Source organism: Ochotona curzoniae, unplaced genomic scaffold, assembly GCF_017591425.1.
Source record: "Ochotona curzoniae isolate NIBS_2020 unplaced genomic scaffold, NIBS_Ocur_1.0 scaffold_4506, whole genome shotgun sequence".
NCBI classification, from domain to species: domain Eukaryota; kingdom Metazoa; phylum Chordata; class Mammalia; order Lagomorpha; family Ochotonidae; genus Ochotona; species Ochotona curzoniae.
Window position 1 is genome coordinate 18,648,726 of NW_024467119.1, and position 17,951 is coordinate 18,666,676.

The window sequence follows — 17,951 nt, forward strand, 5'->3', positions numbered from 1 at the left end:
GATTTAGGAGGACTCCGGGGCCGCGCGTGGCGTGCCGGTTCCCGCACTCGGGTTTGTGCGGAGGACTGTGTGTGGACAAGAAGTGGGCGTTGTCCGATGGTTCCCCAGTGTGGAAGGCTTCAGAATTCCGCTGTTGATCGTGAGCTTGCCGAGTCTAGCGCTGAAATTCCCCAAGGCTTCCTTGTCCTTCTCTGTTGGGGCTTCTGTGCTGCAAATACAAAGGCGCAGCTTGCCACCCTTTGGCACTGGAGTGTTCCAGAACGCTTCATTCTTTGTACTTTCTCTCAGTTGTAAAACCCGACTCAAGGGAACAGTGATGCCTTGAGCCGCAGCCGGTGAGTTTAGCAGAGTATGGGTCGTGAAGCTGGAAGCGTGTGCTTCGGGCGTTGCTTGCAGTAGCTGGAGTCTGTGTCCTAAGTGCTAGGCACGAAATACTCAGTAACAAGCGAGCACATGGGGCTGTTTATCTCATTCTCCCAGGACGCTCCTCTCGGGCCACAGACAGGTCTTAATCCCGAGTGAGTAAATTCAGACCTTCTGCCTGTGACAGTCCTCCACCAAGAAACGAGAAAAGTTAACAGTCATTTGGAGTTCTGGTTGTGGAAGCTGTCGTGGTGTCTAAGAAATTCTTACTCGCTTTGCAATTACCATCAAGGCTTACTACATTGCAAATGCAAATTCTACAGACGGTTTGTATGGCAGAGTTGAAGAAATGGTTTACTCTTGTCATGTACCACTCTTGACGTTATTCTGCTTTGGATTCTGCTTGTGTTGGGCTTCTCTCGAAAGCAAGGATAATCTTTTTAAAATGATCCTAGGTGGCGAATTTCCCTTCATCGGTCTGATGGAAACAGCTCCATCGCTCTGTGACCTTTCGCTCAGAATCACAAACTGTAGTTCCAGGCCAGCCATTTGGCTGGAGCCAAATCCACTCTTGCAGAGTTCGGGTGTTTTCAATGTTGTTTAATGGCGTTTGGTAATTTTATATAGTTGAGTGGCATAGTTTTAGAAAGCTATTTCTCATATGGACGATGAAAAGTACTACTTCCAGGCAGGCCGATTTCTGTCTCGTTTGATGTAGATTAATAGAAGCAATTATATATATATCTTACTTTTATTAAGTTAGGGAAGGTGGTGGTCTTGACTGTCCTGGGAGGTGAGGCCAGGCACTGCAGCGCTGAGAGCCTTTGCGGGCTGGCGGACGTGTTGGCTGCGGGCTGGTGATACGGTGGGAGGCCTCCGGCTGCGTGTTGGCTGCGGGCTGGTGATGCGGTGGGAGGCTTCCGGCTGCGTGTTGGCTGCGGGCTGGTGATGCGGTGGGAGGCCTTCGGCTGCGTGTTGGCTGCGGGCTGGTGGTGGGGTGGGGAGGCCTCCGGCCGCGTGGCGGGCTGGCAGATGTGGTAGGGAGGCCTCCGGCTGCGTGTTGGCGCTCATTGGTGTCTCTTTTCTCTTGTAGGAGCACCAAGAGCCGAGGTTCCATCTTCCTGAGGTCTCCACTCTGTGCCTCCCCACTCGCCCCCAGCCTCAGCCAGCTTGTTTGCTTTTTTTTTTTTTTTTTTGCTTAACTATGTAGGGAGACACTAGTTGTTTATTTCTTCGTAGAAAGTGTGGTTTAAATCTGGTGTCATTCCTATTGACACGGGATTTGAACCTTTTTTTATTTGAATCTTTCTGACTGAAAATCATTTTAGATAAACTTTTCCCTACAGGTATTGACTAATTTAGATTTGCAATTTAATTATCACCAGTTTTTGAAAAATTACTCTTGATTATTGCTTCACATTTTTGGCCAATTAAGGCATTTATAATGATGAAACCCTTTAGGTACTTTTTAACAAGTAGAGTTTGAAGGAATAATGTTGGGTGGAATTCGGCCACTATGTTTTGCCGTGCTATGCGAGTGGTTTACAGTTCAAGATATACTTGAGCATACAAGCCACTGAGACCAGTGCTTCTCAGTGAATGGAGCTGGCAGGGACCTAACTGCTGGGTTGCGTTTGTGAGGGAAGCTTGCAGACTCTGTCCATGGAGGCCATGTTCAAGGTCGAATGGCAGTTATCCCATAACACTAGGACTTCCCCAAACCGGCTATGGCTTATCCTATTTAAACCCTTCATCTTCAGTAACTATATGGATGTCCCAAACACTAATTGGCTGTGATTTTGCAAAATTTGATGTGCCTTACTGTAGTGGTTTTGTGGATGTTTCTTTTTCTTTAGGTTAGGTCTGTCAGTGGATTTATCAATTTTATAGCTAGCTTTTTGTTTTTCCAGATTACATTTTGGAGCTAGTAAAAATATTTGTCAGTCAGTGTTAAAGATTGATGTGTTTTAGAATAGTTAAGCTTAATAAAAGACACGTTGTATTGGTAATACTATCCATTGTTCTTCATACTGTCTGGAACTTATTCAGTGTTTTTACTTCCATAGTAAAGACCTTTTTATCCTCTGGTGAAGCTTGAAGGACCCAGAGCCTGGTTAGGACCCTTGCTGAAGCTGATTTCCTAGAGCTTGGTTGCCTTTAAGACATAGTTGTAAAGACAAGCAGATGCACTTCCTTCTCCTCTTTTGGTGGCAAATGTGATCATGTAATATTTTTTTCATTTTAATACTTTAATGAAGGTGGTATATCACAACTGATCAGTTCTTGTGTTACTTTACATTTAGAAACTAGATGTGTCGTCATTTGATATTTCCTGTCTTAGTTTTATTGCCTATTCCAGCAGTTCAGGCATGCTGTGTTCTAATGTAATATCTCCAAATTCAAACTTTCTGGTTAATGGATCAGTAGATAAAAACAAAGCAAAACAAACCAGATCAATACTAATCTCAGAGCCTGTTAGTTAGTCGTGGTCTTAGTGGCAATTTTGGTTTCTTTAATGATCCTCATTTTGTTCTTCAAGTGCTTTGAAGTTGTAGTCTTTCATGTCAGTAATTGATGGGATGATAAAAAAAAGTAGAAAATAAGTCAGAACATCAGATAATTTTTTCACGGTCGTGTACTTGCTGAAGGTTTTAAACTAGTGTGAATTACAGGTGATCACATCATAGAGGGGAGTTTCTAGAGATAGGAGCTTGAGTGATATTGCAACTGTAATAGCGTGGGGCTAATTAAGCGATTAATAACAAATGATATTGACTATTAAGGAGTGCAATCTGGACCTGAGAAAGCATGTTGCATACAAGGTAGAGAACTCTGTTGTTAGATAGGATATAATTTAAACTTAGTAGTGGTGTCAAAGGAGAATGCGGGAATTGATATTATTATCTAAGGCGACTTATCCAGCTGCTTCTGTTACTATTTCATCATAAGTGTTTTCTGTGTTGTGACAGTTAACATTTTAATGACTGTCATGTTAAAACAACTGGCCATGGCTTCCTTAATTGTCTTGTTACTTTTCAATGTCTCCTTCTTTGAAAATCTGAACTACTTGTCGTCCGAATCAGGCCATATCCTTGTAGACATATTGCCATGAAGGTTTGTTTCACTTGCTAACCTGAAGTCTAGCAGCGGATTTCTGCAGTTACGTCTGTTAATAAGAATGCATGCCAAGAACCAAACCATTCTATGAATATTTGTAATTCTCTTTATTCCCAAAGATTTACATATTTGTTTGATAGGCAGTTCCAGAGTATAGCCCGAGAGTGAGAGCGTGAGAACAGGATCTTCCAGCTACTGCTTCACTCCCCAGATTACTACAACAGCCGGAGTTGGCACAGTCCAAAGCCAGGATTGCTTCTCCTGAATCTTCTACATGCGTGAGAAACCCAAGCACTTGAGCCATCTTCCGCTGCTTTTCCAGGCACATCAGCCAGGAGTTGGATCAGAAGTGGAGTAGCCAGGGTTCGAATTGTGCCTATATGTGGTATCAGCAGCATAGGTGGTGGTTTTACCTGTTATGTCACCATGCCATTCCCGAATATTCATAATTCTTTTTTTTTAAAGATTTATTTTTATTATTTTTTTTATTGGAAAGGCAGATATACAGAGAGGAGAGACAGAGAGGAAGATCTTCCGTCCGATGATTCACTCCCCAAGTGAGCACAATGGCCGATACTATGCCAATCCGAAGCCAGGAGCCTCTTCCAGGTCTCCCACGCGGGTGCAGGGTCCCAAAGCTTTGGGCCATCCTCGACTGCTTTCCCGGGCCACAGGCGGGGAGCTGGAAGGGAAGCGGGGCTGCCGGGTATAGACAGGCGCCCATATGGGATCCCAGGCATGTAAGGCGAGGACCTTAACCACTTGCGCCACTGCGCTGGGCCCGAATATTCATAATTCTAATGTGAAGGTGTATACATAGTTTACTGTAGAATATCCCCCTTTTATTTTTTTTTATTAACTTTGCATTGCATTTTCATCTTGTTTTTAAGTAATCTAACTGTATTATTTAAAAAAAATCTTTAAGGAGTCTTGAGTGTTAAATAATTGGTTGAGATCTTTACAGATAGTATATCTCTCTTTTTTGTTTTTGAGATTTAATTGAAAAGGCAGAGTTATAGAGAGGGATAGAAAGAGAAAGAGATCTTCCATCTGTTGGTGCACTACCCAAATGACTGCAATGGTGGGGAGTGAGCCAGGGTGAAGCCAGGTGTCCAGGTTTCTGTCTGGATCTCTTACATGGATGGCTGCAGTTCAGGTACTTGGTTCACACAGATAGTATGCTCAACTGAAGGAAATACATGCTGTTACTATTTCCAAATAGACTCTGAAATTGACACTGAATTCTTCTAAGCTGATGCAGTAAATACATGATCAAGACAAGATTTGAACTTTCATTCTCTTTAGTTCTCTGTTCTACAAGTATTTAAAATTGAGTCATTTCTCTGTTGCCTTTTCCTCATCTCAAATTGCTCATTAAGCTTCATAGAACTTTTGTAAATCAAGAAATCTAACTCTGCAGATGAATCTAAAAAAATAATTTTGCCCTAGTCTGTTAATGCAAGGTGCTGACTTAGAATCTTATGGCTGCAACTCAGGATATCCATAAATGTGAATAAAGCCATTAACTTCTGATACATTTAGTATTTCGTTCTGTTACAAATGTTGAAAACAAAACACAGTAATATTGTTCTTGTGATGCTGTTGGTAGAGAGCACAAGTATTTTCTGATCAGAGTTAATGTAGATACCCACTGTGATGTGATTGTGGTCCGGTAATATTGAGGGTTCGGTACTCTGTTGTTTAAGGCATTCTCTGGGGTGTTAAAATTGTCCCCTAATTGTAAATGGAGGCTACTATATAGATGTATTCATTCAACTTTTGCAGCCATTAACTATTGTTTCTCTTACATTCTTAATACAGTGTCTCAAAAGGTTCCAGACAATTCTGTGGCCAGTCTGTCTTAATTTTGAGTCTAGTTATATTTTGTAACAGAAATTTTGTTAGGGATAATGAAGATTTTCTTAAGATTAAACACAAATTCTAGAGGCAAAGATGACTGATTTCTACATGAAAACTGAAATGCTTTCATCAAAAGTAACCATAAAATATGAAACAACTTTCTACATCCCAGTGACATTTTGCCTTCAGATAAGAATAGTTGTGCTAAGAGGAATTATATCAGCCAGATGACAGGATAGAACTTTCCACCACTCTCCCCCTTTTAGGAACATCAATATGGACATTTGCCCATGTGTAGTAATATCTTTGAAAGAGCTGAGGAATACAGGCCAGGGAAGGAAGTACTAGGCACAGACATAAGAAAAGTTTGAGAAGATAGGAAGGACAGTTTGACGTTGCTTGTGTGACTGCTTTCCCCCTTGCTCCAGTAGCACAACTCAGAGTATCTTTATGTTGCTCATGGCTGGGAGAGGAGGCAGAAGAAAGTAACTCATTGTAGATGGCAGTCACAGGGGTGCTCTAGTGAACCTAGTACAAGGTCAGTTGGAGCTGTATGCTCTAGGCTGGCCTCTGGAGATTCACTCACTAGCTTATTCCAAATTGAAGGTTGGCCAAATTGGTCCTCAAGACACTGGCCTGGCCTCAGAAACTACCTGTCTTCCACAGTCCAAGACTTCAGGTCATGGTCCTGTGTCAGCCCACTGCAATCTCAAGCTCCAGGCCAATGCCAGAACATTCAGCCTGTAGGCCTACTTTAGTGTGAGGCATCCACGGGACCAAGGATTTAGTAGATTGCATGTGGCAGGCTTAAACCTATGGAACAGACTGCAGACCAGCTTTTATTCCAGGATTGAAGCATGCCCCTGTGGATGCAACTTCCAGGCCCACCCTAGTGCTGGATCATCCATAGACTTAAGCCCCAGGCTGTCCAGAATACCAGGGCCAGCACTGCTAGACTCCTGCTCTATGCTGGGTGCTACATGCATCATGTTGATACCCATGCAAAGGCCATGCCATTCCCATGGAGTTATGCCCAGATGTGTTCCAAAGGAAGTGGGATATTAGGTAATCCTTGTGATTCTGGGTTCCAGCCTTGGTTCCATAGAACCAGGCATCAGGGCCTATTTGTATGGATACCTTAGTTTCATACCTATCACAATGCTGCAGTATACTCTGAGGACACAGTGCAAGGTCTATCCTGATAGCAAGTTGGCTCCTGGAGAATAGCTTTAGGCCACCTCTGTGGACTCATGTTCCCACAGACCCACACTTCAAAGTCAAACTGGTCCTAGTGAATCCAAGCTTCAAGTGTGCTCCAACAGCCCATTACACCAGGTTAGCTCCTGTGGGTCCAGGCACTAAACTTGTCCATCTGCCATTATATGTCCACCCTGTGCATTATAAAGAAATGCCAGCTTGTCTAACGACTGTAGCAGCAAGTCTACCTGTGAACCCTGCCAGTTCACCAAGAGTTGCTGAATGGGCTGATTGCTTGTGTCTGTTCAAAACAGTGTGTTAAGACTGGATTATCTACCTCCATCTTCAATTATGCATTCCCAAAGCAAGGATCCAAAGATCATAAGTAACTAAGGGAGCATATGCCACTTAGAGACCAAAATAAAGTACCAGTAACTGTCCATGAGGAAAGGGTATTCCAAACTGCCTGACAAGGAATTGAGTTATGTTAAACTCATGAGTGAACTAAACAACATAAAGAAGACAGTACATGAAAAAAAAGAAGAAAACAAACTATAAAACAGATAAATAAAATTCTGGAGCTCGAGAACTCCCTGATGGAACTGGAAATGCTTGTAGAGATTGTCAAAGTCAGACTGATCAAGCAGGAGAAAGGAGTGAACTCAGAAACTGATCATCTGGATTATTTAGTGGACTAAAAAAGGAAAGAAGGGAAAAGGAACATCATTAAGTGGACAACTGTGTCAATCAGTAATATCAGAAGAAGCAGAGAAAAGGGCAGAATTCTTAAAGATGTAGTAAGAATTCTTATTTGAAGTTGTAGCCAGGCACAGGTATTTTGTGTAGTTGGGACAGTGTATCCTACGTTAGACTAAGTCCTGACAACACTCCCCATCTAACTTCTTGGTAATGCTCGTGCTGTGAGGCAGCAGATAATGGACCAGTTCACTGGATCCCTGTTTCTGCTATGAAAGGCCTAGATTATGAGGATTAAGAATGTCAGCAAGCAGAAGAGATTCCCCACTGTCTGATGCAGAACATGGACATCCTAAGAAGCAACCTAACTGCTATGCCCAAAGGCTGCTTGTGGATCCACCTTACTTCTGAACAACAGTCCAATATGAATTGTAAACATGAGACCTGAAACCTCAGAACTGCTAGCAGAACACATAAGGGAACACATCCAGATCTATGTGAGGATTTGGATATGACTCCCATATCACAGGAGACAAATGCAAAAGGAGACAAATGAGATTGCATCAAGCTAAAATTATGAACAGCAAATAAATAAGTAAATAATAAAAAATTTAAAACCCCAAAACAATCAGCTAAGAGATCTAAATAGGTATTCCTCAAACAAAAAGATTGAAAACGGCCTATAAAAATGCTTAACATCACCAGTCATCAGGGAAATGCAAATCAAAACCACAAGGAGCTATCGCATCAGTCTAGTAAGATTGGGTGTCATGACAAAATACAGGAAGGGTTGGCAAGGACTTGGGAAAAAGGGCACTGCTGGTGGGAACATAGCGTGGCCATTATGGAAAACACTTGACAATTCCTCACAAAACTTAGCAATTCCACTACTTGATATATACAAGGAAAATGTCATCTATTGATGAGACAACTGCTTCCTCATGTTTAATGCAGCAGTATTCACAGTAGTCATGAATTAACAACATACTTGTCCATCCACTGGTAAATAGATAGAAAGAATGTGATAGATATACGTGAGGGAATATTCCACAGACAAAGGATTGAACCTCGCTACTGGCAACAGCATGGATGAAACCGGAGGTGGTTGTCTTAAGTGAAATAAGTCAAGCACAGAAAGATAACATCGCATGATCTCACTTCAGTGTAGAGCCTGAAAAATAGGTCATCTCATAGGAGTTAAAAATGGAATAGTGATAATCAGGAGCTGGTGAGGGAGAAAGGGGAAGTGTTCTAAATACTAGATTAGAGTTTGCTGGAAGCAAGCACTTCTGGTGGACAGCACAGTGACCATAGACAATGAACTATATTTCTCTTTTAAAAAATAGGATAGGATTTTGAATGTTTTCACTATAAAGAAATTTTGAATGCTTGAAGGGGCAAATATACTAAGCCTGACTGGACAATTATATAATGCACACATGTATGAAGATATCACACAGTGCCCCTTAAATATATACATTTTTGTATGCTAAAATAAAAGTGATGTGCTGAAGATTTTATCTCAGTTGATTATTCCATTATCTAGCTATATCTATGTATGTATCACGATGTTATATTGTACCCAATGAATATAGATAATTTTTATTCACCAATTACACCTTGATGAGCTGAAAGAAAAGTGATTGCTAAGCTGAAATATAACTCCTATAAACTAACTATCAAAATTGTTAGACATTCGCTGCCAAGTTACCAAAAAACAGATATAGACAGATGGTAAAAAGGGGAAAAAAACAGACTTATTATGAAAGGACTTCAAATGGCTAAAGAACCTCTAAGAAATCCAAACACTAGTAATTAGGGAAATGCATATCAAAATTACTATGCAGCATTAATTAAAGTTTAGGAGTTTGATAATGTGGAACCTACAATCAGTGGAGGAGACAGTAATTTCAAACCGGATAGAAAATGCTACAGAGGTTGCAGACAGTTGTCTCAGGGTTTAGGAGTCAGGAAGCATTTCCTACCATGATTTCTACCATGTTTTCCAAGCTTGAGGCTTGCATAATGTGTGAGACAGGCTTGGCTGTGGATTGGAGAGATCTGGAAGAGAAGAAAGCATATCTCCAGCAGAGAGAAATGTATTATGTGTGGAGGCCTAGAAGTCAGAATGCAGCACTGTAAATGAACAAAAATGTTGCCAGTGTGTACCATACAGAGGTGAGTGTGATGTTCTTTAGCAGTCTGGCCCCAGAAGTCCAACCCAGAGGCCTGCAAGCCACAACGAATGTAGAGTTTTAAACTTCCCTTTCCCACTTTTCCATTTTCCAGTCATTGTTGACTTGACATTCATTCACACTTGACATCTATCTGCAAATCTCAATGATACCACCCTCAAACCAGACCTTTGTTTTTAAACAACAACAAAATATTTATTTATTTGAAAGAGTTATAGGGAAGGAAGGAGGGAGAGAACCACCCACTGGTTCACTCCAGATGGCCACAATGGCCGGAGCTGGCCCAGGCCAAAGGTAGGAGCCAAGTGCTTCATCTGGGTCTCCCATGGGGTTGATGGGGGATCTGACACTTGAGGCATCTTCTACTCCTGTTTCTAGGCCATTAGCAGGGAGCTAGATTGGAAATGGAGCAGCTGGAACAGAAACTAGTACCCAAATGGGATGAAGGCATGGCAGGCAATGGGTTTGTCCACTACATCATTTCAGCGTACTTCTTTTTGGCTTAGAATTCTTTTCCCTTAAACACACATACACACACACACACACACACACACACACACACACACACACTTGCTCCTTTTATTTCTATGCAAATATTAACTGCCTTATCAGACAGGTCAAACCTTAACCAACCTAGATGAAATAATTCTAGACTTGAGATTTTTCTTTTTCTTCCAACATCATGCTATTAAGTATTTACTTATAAAACCAGTTGTTTATGCTTTCAGAGAGATTTTCATTTCCATGAATGGGCATTTTTTTTTTTCAGAGGTTGATTAGTGAGATTTACAAAGGGGGGTGCTGGGAAACTGTTGGAGATAATGGTTTTGTTCATTTTCTGGATTGTTGTGATGGTGTCTCAGACATATAATCTGTTAAACCATATCACCTTCTGCAGTTTAAATATATACAGGTTTCTATGACAGTTAAATTCTGTAAGTCAGTTACAGAAATGAGACTGTGGGGTCAAGATACACTGAATGCTACCAAACTCTTAAGGAATAACAAAGGCAAAACCAGAGCCAAAGTAACATGACTTAGACCGTTTAGTTGTAGTTGACTTATCATGTTTAAACACATGATTGTTTACTAAGAAGTTACTTGGTAAGGTTCACTCTGTGTTGAGCTAAAAAAAGCAATTTTCAAACACTTGGCCAACTATCAGAATTCCGAGGGGGAAATCATTAGGCAGATTTCCAAGCTATAATTGCACACATAAAACTCAGTCACTTTTGAAAACCATTGTCTACATGAAAGTGCCACGATCCTTTTTGAGTTCATGGACCCCCAGTGCCAGGCTGAAGTGAAATGTTCTTCCTTGGGTTCCACCTCTGTTTACAGAAGCTTATGAGGAAGGGCTGTTGAGTTACTGGGAAAAGACAGCAAGTTTGCATTTTGTGTGTTGACTGATTTTCATGGTGCTCACCATCATTAGAAAATAAAAGGTTTATAACTGCAAGGGAAGATCAAAGTGCCTTCAGGACTGTCTTTCCTGCTTGCTTTTCTGCTTCTGTATCATTGTCCTCTTCTTCACAGTAGCTACTGTCCTGCCTTTGGTGCTTTGCCTAGATGTGGTACAGATCACACTTTCACCAGCTCTCTCAGAAGGAACAGGGCAGGGCTGCAAGAACAAGCATCCATCTTCTGCTCCAATAGGTACTTTGCACAAGGCTCATGCAGTAAGAACAACATAATCCCCTGCTTCGGAGTGTGGCATGGCAGACAGCAGAAACGCCTTCCTATTTAATACGCATTTTGTACCTTTTTAGTTTGTTTCATCTTCTCATGCATTTCTTATCCTCTTGAGTTCTTGTGCACTGCTGGGGAGTTCTGTGCAGAGTGCGTTTTTAGTTATGATGCTGTGGTATGGGGAAGCTTCTGGAGCATCTCTTTACTGAGCTAGTGCCCGCCACAATCAGTGAGCAGGAAGACAAGATGGGACTGATGCGGTGGAATGGGTGTGAAGTCATGAAATGATTTTTTTTCCCGCTTTAGTTAAAAGAGTTAGTGTGGAGTTTATCACTTCAGAGTCTCATACAGGAAATGCTAAGAGCCAAATGATTTAGCCGTAGGATCCCAGTTGTATGGGAGACGTGTAAGAGGAGCTTATATAAATCATGTAACAAGGATTGTGGCTAATTTAATTCGGTTGTGTTGAACTACTTCCTTTTTATTATTATTATTTTCAATGATATGGTTTGTAAAACCCTCTGCCTTCCCTGTCCCCTCCCCAATCACTCTCTCCCACTATTTCCCCCTATATTATTAAAATAGTACGGTCCTTCAGCAAAAGCCACACATCCAACATCTGCTAGATAATTGTATCATGACATTGTAGGTGTAGGCAGTGGTGGAAAATCTAATATAAAGATTATCAAGGATCTGCTTCTTTAGGAAAACACCAAAGCATTTAAGATGGCTAGTGCTGCAGTGCCGATGCCTGAGTAGTTCGATACCTTATGTGGATATGCATGTATATGTGTGCCTACAGGTTGTTATCAGGCTGCTGTAGCAGAGTACTAGCCCGAATGGTTTATCAACAGCAGAAATTTATTTCTTACAGTTCTAAATCTAAATACTAGAAATTTCAGTATCAAGGCAGCAGCAGATTCTGTGTGATTAAGAGTTTGTTTTGAGGTTCACAGCTAGCCATCTTGTTGCTATGTCTTCCCATTGTGGATCTGATGCCCTCCCGAGTCCCATACAGAGGGCTAATCCCAATGTGAGGGCCTCAGTGTCATGACCTAAACATCTCCCCAAAGCCCCAGCTTCTGATACCATCATGTGAATTTTAGAGAAGGAGGGGGGAAGGACTATCCCATCTAGACTGGAGAGATTATTTGTAGAAATAAACAAAGCTGCAATTCTTTAGCAAAGTACGTGTGTGTTTATGAATCTGAAGAATGAACTTCAAAAAATAATTGAAAAAAATGTAGGTACTTTTAGAGGTTTTGTTTGTTCTTGTACTTTGCAGGTAAATGCTCCTTATTATCTCCTTTATTTGCTTTTATTTTCCATAGACATAAAGCTGTTATTATCTCAGGAACTGAAATGGCAAAGCAAATCCAGAGAGAAATACAGCAAGAAGTGGACTCGTGGGTCGCACTCAGAAAGAGAAGGCCTCAGCTCAGTATCATTGTGGTGGGAGACAACCCAGCAAGCCATATGTACGTCAGGAATAAGAGAAGAGCCGCTTCTGCCATAGGTGGGCATTTATTTCAGTTGTAGCTTTTAGTAAATGTATTTTATGTCTTTGCATAAAAATACGATGATAACTACCATAAGTGCCATTCAAATTACACATTATAATTCAGCTTATCAAGTATTATTCAATTACCAAAGATTGCCAGTATTTTTTTTCAAATTTCTTCTAGAATCAATTCAATGTGATTTCCTGTCCTATGATAAGATGTGAGAAGAATATATGCCATTGAAAGGACTCATTTTTACTAGAATTGCTTTAATACAATAACAAATCTGGTTGCTTCAGGTGCCAAACTTCCCTAGCAGTGGCAGTGGTATTGGTGCCTCTTGAATATTCAGATCCAGTAAATGTAGTTTGTCACAAATCAGTTCAAGTTGTCTCCTGGGGTGCTGGCCCAAGAATGCATGTGACACCTGTACTGGTGGAGATCTGCCGGGTGGGATATGGATCATCACCAGTGAGGCAGACCTTTAATGAAAAACCACGTCTTGGTTAGCCAAGTGATTTTCTCATTTTTTTCCTTCCAGGTATCTGTAGTGAGCTCATTCTAAAACCTAAGGATGTTTATCAAGGAGAACTTTTGGATCTAACTGATCAGTTGAACGTGGACCCAAGAGTCAGTGGTGTATTGGTTCAGTTACCACTGCCAGGTACACGGTGCTCTTCTCTACGTCCATTTTGGTTAGGAAAAAGGCATCTTAAAAGTTGTAGCATTACAATGCTACTTACATATGAAATATGTTCAGAAGGTTAGCTATTATACTTGCAATAGGTTTAATAGGTGATGATTTTTTGACACTGATGAAAACCTATGAAAAAAACTTTAATAATCTTTGTCACAATATACGCCTTTTGCTTTGCACAATAGTGCAGAAATGACAACGCAAGCTATAATGTGGGGCAAGCATGTCTTCAATGTCTTGCAAAGTTGAATTATCATATTGTTTTCTGTCTCTGAATAAACGTTTTCTGCTTTGCACTATCTCAGAGTTCTTTGTGCAGTTTTATGCACATGTCCCTTCCCCTGGGACCCTGTCTTCCTCTTCATCACGGTCCTTTTTCTTGGTTGTGTGGGTACCTCTCTCTGGGGATGGAGTGTGGACTTTCCCCAGTTCTTTGTTGCCCAACTCCACATTTGTATCTTTTAGCAATATTTCTCATTTGGTGACTGATAGCAATTTGCCGCTAGATGGCAGTGGAGATCCACCTGTCTGGAGCCGAGTTAGCTTGAGTCCTGTGTTCATTTCAGAGAATTAGATGTGAAGCTGGCTTTCTTTTGATGATCATATGATGGTATGTTCTTGCTGGCAGAAGATAGCATTCAGCCATGGGTATTTACTGTCTATCATTTAATCTTGATAAATCATTTCTTTCAATGTGTAATGGATTGAAAATTCATGTTTTGTCTGATTTGTAACCTAGAGTTTGTTGAGTTTTTAATAGAGTTTGCTAAAGAAGAAATTCATAGGACAATTCATGTGTACCTTAAACATTGTAACATAATATGAAGCCCCAAAATACTCATTTTTATGCAAGTCTAAAGTTTTTTTTTGGAAAACATTGGTTGCACTTATGACATCGATAATGTTTACACATCATTGTCTAGAATTTTCAGCTTGAGATTAAACAGTAAAATTAATCTAGTTTTAAATATTCTGCAGCCTTCATGGTTGTCTTGTAATTATCTATTACTAGTTCTTTTTCATTCTTAAGAGTCTCATCAAGATATTCTAGTTAGTAATAACAGAAATAACTTTTGTTTTTCTACTTCACTGTCATTTGCCTATATCATTTTTACTCAAGTTGTGCTGTCAAAGAATTAGCAGATACAGATTGGGAGGTAGAAAAAATGCCTCTTTTTATCATGAAATTGAACTTGTAGGGTTAGGGGTATTTTATTAACTACTCCTTTGTATATTCTGCAAGCATGGGCCTTAACTTTCATGTTAAACACATGAAATGGAACTTCTTGGTCATTTTGACAGATTGGCCGTGTCCTTCATAAAGTTTGTTATGATGAACAAATGGAACAATAAGCAGATGAGCAAAGGAAATGACTCTAGGCACCTGTTCCTAATTTGGGTACTAAACCTCAACTCTGCATTGCTTCTTCATTAGAAAGCTGAGTCCATTCTTCACAGTTATGGCGATGTCTGGAGTGTACGGACTCCCAAGCTCTAGTTACAATGATGTTGGAGATGAAGTTTGCATCAGGATTAAACACAATGTGCAAGCAGGTTTTGTTTGTTTGTTTTTAATCTCATTTGTGTAGAAAACAGCAGTGCGGTAGACTTCTGTCCTGTTCGGTGGAATCACGCCTGTCACAGACCAATCCCTGTTTGTATTCAACAGCTGTGCAGCTTTGGAAATCCAGAGTGTAGCCATGTGTCTTCAGTCACGCAGCCAGACTGTCTGTCCTGTAGCTGGCCCCAGAGCCAGCTGCGCCTTTGCTAGCCCATGTGTAGATTTTGTTGGGTCAGTAAGTGATCTTTTGTCAAGGTGAGGAAGACATCTATATTTCATGTTTATGCTTTATTTTCCAACTAAGTATTATGTTGGCCTTTAGATATTATTGAATTATATGTATTAAACTGATATCCCGTAGAAAGTTAAATCTTTTGTGGAGTATGCATATGCAAATAGTTTTTACAAATTAGAATAATGCCTTTTAAAGAAAAAATCACTGGCCTCCTTTTACACTGAAATACAGAGTAAGGTTAATAGTCACAATGAAGAATAAGTTATAATATTCACATGCTTAAACTATACTGGAGTTTTGATATAAATATGTAGTAGTATGATATTTGATGTAGGGTTTGTTTGGTTTAAGAGAATGCTCAGAAATGAAAACATCTAACTCTAACCCTGGAAAATAATACTCAGTGAAGTTTTAATATGGGTATTGTACAACCTCTATGACCATCATCGTTACTAATACAAGTACTGGCAAATATTTATTAATGCCTACAGTGTACTGAAGTGTTTTATATACAAGGAATCATTTAACTCTTAGAATAACCCTTACCAGTAGGAACCTGTTTCCTAGCTGATTTATAGTTAAGGAAACTCGGTGGCTGAGTAACTTGCAGAAGTTCACGGAGGATTCCCACAAGGCCCGCTTACACTCTTCTTTCCCGCCGCGGTGAGCAGTGCCGGCGCAGCCTCCAAGGTGAGCGTTCACAGGAACACTTGCTCACCAAGCTCAACCAGCCCATGTTGGTTTTCCTTCTGAGAAGCTTACTTCTTATCTGTTTGTGAGGCACAATTAGGCAGTGCGGGAAGACATACTCTGCTTTAGGCTACCCTTCCTAAAAAAATCGTTTTTCAAAAAGTTTATTTCAGTTAAATTTTTCGAAGGCTTTGAGAAGTAATACCTACCAATTAACGTAACAGCGTTGAACAAAGAAAACGAGGAACATGACTTAAAGACTAAGTCCAAAGGGATCAGTTTTCTGCGTTTAACACAAATAAAATATCCCAAGAGCTGGCACTGTTAAGAAGTGAATGTTGATGGAATAAGTAGTTTGAGAGCCATGATATTTGTCTAAAACATGATTCTTCATTTGGAAAAAAAAAGTTTTACTATAATTACTTTTCATGAAACATTATATTTTTGTATGCAGAACACTTACTACTCTTTTAAAGTTTTTGGCCAGAGTAGGAAATTTTCATTCCCCCCTGGACTCCTTTATATGGTAGACCTATTAATTCTTGTTTCTAAAAGGTTTCTAAATTTTTACTTACTCTTTTTTAAAGATTTATTTATTTATTTATTTATATACAGAGAGGAGGAGAGACAGAGAGGAAGATCTTCCCCCCAATGATTCACGCTGGAGCTGAGCAAATACGAAACCATAGCCAAGAGCGTCTTCCAGGTCTCCCACTCAGGTACAGGGTCCCAAGGCTTTGGGCCATCCTCGGCTGCTTTCCTAGGCTACAGACAGGGAGCTGGTTAGGAAGCTTGGCTGCTGGGATTTGATCCGTCCCCCACATGGGATCCAAGCACTTGCAAGGCCAGGACTTTAGCCACTAGGCTACCGTGCCAGACCCTTTTAGTTAAACTGTATTAATAGAATTTTCTACCCAAACATCTTTCCCAATAAAACAAACCCCAGTTTTGTATTTGTATATTCAGGATAATCCCACATATTGGAGCCAATAACATATTATTCATGAAAGCTATTTGATATCATAGTAGACTCATTGAATATTACAGAAAGTATGAAGGAACACTGTAGCTCCTTCACTGCTTTTCTTGTTGCTAACCCAAGTCTCATCCTTCTTTGCATGTTTACCTGCAGCAGCCAGGTCTGGGCCAGGCTGAAATGAGGAGCCAGGAATTCCATCATGGTTTCCCACACATGTGGAAGGGGACCAAGTACTTGCTTGGGTCAGCTCCCTTCTGAGTCATATCAACAGTAAACTGGAGCGATTGGAATTAGAGTGGTCCTAACGTGACCTGCTCTGATGTGGGATGCTGTGGATGCAGCTGCCACTCAGCCCTCTGTACTGCAATGATGGCTCCATGACTGACTGCTTTGTATGCTTCAAGTCTGAGCTTAAAAACCATTGCTTCAGAAAGGAGCTCCTGTGTCTGACCTTGCCTTCATTCTGTTATTCTCTATTTGAGATCAGCTTTCTTCTTCTTTTTTTTTTTTAATACAAGAAACAAAAGTCTACAAATTCCCACATGTGCTCTTATATGTCCCAGTTTTTCTTGGGCAAATTGAATCATATTTTAGACAAATATCATGGCTCTCAAACATACGCAGGTGGAGGCTGAATTGCAAGACTGAGAAGGGGAGTGACTTTTTGGTCCAAGAGGGCTACAGGCAGTTGTGTTGCCCCTTTCGCTCCAATCTTTGCTGCTGTGATTCCAAGAAGCTGCTTAACCCACTGCATCACAAACCCTGCCCCAGTGATGTCCCTTCTCATATGTGTATTCAACAGTTTGCTAGCAACACTCTAAGAAAGACAAATATAAAATGATGACATGACTGTTTACATAGACAACCCAATGGTATCTTTTGAAAAAAGTATCTTCATTATTTTCCATGATGCACTTTTCTAAGTGTAAGGATTTCCTTCTTTGCAGCCACTTTCTCCCTCCCCTTCCCACTGAGTTTCTGGAGCTCTTTGTAAATCCAGCATGTTAATCACTTGTCTGTCGTGTAGTGTGCAAAGATTTTATCCCGTTTTATTGGTTATCTCTTGGCATTTTTAATCGTTTTCTTTTTCTATTACATATGATGCTAATTCTAGGGTTTCTTTTCATTTTACGAATACCTGTGTCAGATTGGGAACCCTTTCGTGAGCCC

General features: G+C 40.5%; 1 protein-coding gene across 1 annotated transcript in view; it reads left to right on the top strand.

Moving 5' to 3' along the window:
- The first annotated feature begins 1,489 nt into the window (after window positions 1-1,489).
- Window positions 1,490-17,951, top strand: part of MTHFD2L (methylenetetrahydrofolate dehydrogenase (NADP+ dependent) 2 like) — a 94,683-nt gene continuing 78,221 nt past the window's right edge. The window contains 3 exon segments of the mRNA XM_040967213.1: window positions 1,490-1,709; window positions 12,449-12,633; window positions 13,161-13,283. Of these exon segments, the coding sequence (XP_040823147.1) occupies window positions 12,480-12,633; window positions 13,161-13,283 (277 nt within the window). The 5' untranslated portion in view covers window positions 1,490-1,709; window positions 12,449-12,479.